This window comes from Poecilia latipinna, unplaced genomic scaffold, assembly GCF_001443285.1.
Source record: "Poecilia latipinna isolate Pla-1442-1.1 unplaced genomic scaffold, P_latipinna-1.0 Scaffold521, whole genome shotgun sequence".
Taxonomy (NCBI): Eukaryota; Metazoa; Chordata; class Actinopteri; order Cyprinodontiformes; family Poeciliidae; genus Poecilia; species Poecilia latipinna.
In genome coordinates, this window is record NW_015113137.1 from 163,832 (window position 1) to 165,473 (window position 1,642).

General features: G+C 35.8%; 1 protein-coding gene across 1 annotated transcript in view; it reads right to left on the reverse strand.

Annotated features, from left to right (window-relative positions):
- Nucleotides 1-1,642, reverse strand: part of LOC106952487 (Down syndrome cell adhesion molecule-like protein 1 homolog) — a 12,765-nt gene that overhangs the window by 4,851 nt on the left and 6,272 nt on the right. Inside the window, exon 5 of the mRNA XM_015040632.1 lies at nt 1,572-1,629. Coding sequence (XP_014896118.1) covers nt 1,572-1,629 — 58 coding nt within the window. The remainder of the gene's footprint in view (nt 1-1,571; nt 1,630-1,642) is intronic.

A 1,642-nucleotide genomic window follows, 5' to 3' on the forward strand; every position in this document is an offset into this window, starting at 1 on the left:
TTTTTTAAGGGCCTTTTAAAACCCAAAAAACTCACCTTTTTTTTTTTAATTGTTAACCCTTGGCCTACAAAAAAAAAAAACTTTTTTTTTTCACAAATTAAAATCAGAGAGGCATTCAGACAGGCAATGATAGGTACTTTTTCTCGAACCTATATAAAAAGACCACAGACAACGTATATGAATTTTATAGACAAAGCTTTTGCAAAAGGAGAACTCTCCATCAACAACCTCTCCAGGCCGTTCACAGAGAGTTCTGATCTCCTTCCACGCGAGCCCCTGTTTTATTGTCAAAGCAGAACAGCCAGAAAAAAACAACAGAGGTCGTAAAACATTTAACCTAAACAAACCAGCAACTCAGTTCCAGGTGTGATATCTGATCTACGATCTGAGCCCAGTTCAGCTCTAGGTCAAACTGTCAACAAAGAGGGAGGATAAACAAGAGACAAAATACGACTGCTCACAGGCAGTTAGGAGGTATTCTGGTTGATAAGAATTAAGGTCTGGGAAACACAGAGTTATACACACATAAGGAAGAAAACACTTTAAACTAAAAATCACAATAATACTGATTAACATTAGACTGAATATGTACTAAAGTAATAACAAAATGATAATACCAAAAGTCAGTCGTAACCTCCAGGTCAGTTTATACACACATAAGGAAGAAAACACTTTAAACTAAAAATCACAATAACATTAGACTGAAAGTAATAACAAAATGATAATACCAAAAATCTCTATCAGGCAACCTGCAGAGGTTGCAGCTATCCACTGCTCAGGTGTAGTAATATGTCAACAGGACAAGTCGTACACTACAAGTCTGGCTTTTAGAGAAAAGTGGCAAGGAGAAAGTCACTGTGGAAAAAAGCCATAAAATAGGTTTATTTCTAGTTTTCCATAAATAGAGGAGGCCAGTATGTGGAATAAAGACCTAATCTGAATTTTGGTCAGATAAGACCAAAATTAAACTTTTTGCCTTCTTGTAAAATGTTAATAATACTGCACAGATCCCACAGTGAAACATGGCAGTGGCAGCTTCATACTGTGGTAAACACAGAACAAGTGGTAAAATGGATTAATCTAAATAGAGGACAATTCAGAAAGAAAAAACTATAAGAGGCTGCAAAATACTTCAGAATGGGCCAAAGGTTCATCTTTAAGCTGGAAAAATGTGCAGCCAGAGCTATTATGGGTTTAGCCCTGAAATAGAATGGACCAATCAAAGCCCACATTGAATCAAGTTCACATCTTCGGCAAGAGTTTAATGTTGATGTTCACAAAGTCTCCATTCAATCTGATTGATCTTGAGGTATTTTAAAAAGAAATAATTTACAAGAAATCATTATGTGCAAAACTGGTAGAGACAAACCATAGAAAAAGTAGTTTTATTCATGGCAGCTTTTAAAAAAGCAGGATATCTTTTTTTAAAGTCTTTTTTGTAAAAATGTTGAAATCTATGTATAATTTTCTCATCATTTCATGTGAAATCCAGACAGAATGGTTGAAATTTGACAAAATGTGAACAACCTTTGCTAGACACCATATATTAATGCCCGCCTGCTGCCTTTTACCTGCTTCCTGTGTTGTAAATGCCAGGACATTGCTGGCATCCAAGGGCGTAGGTTCGGTCTAAGTTTTGGTG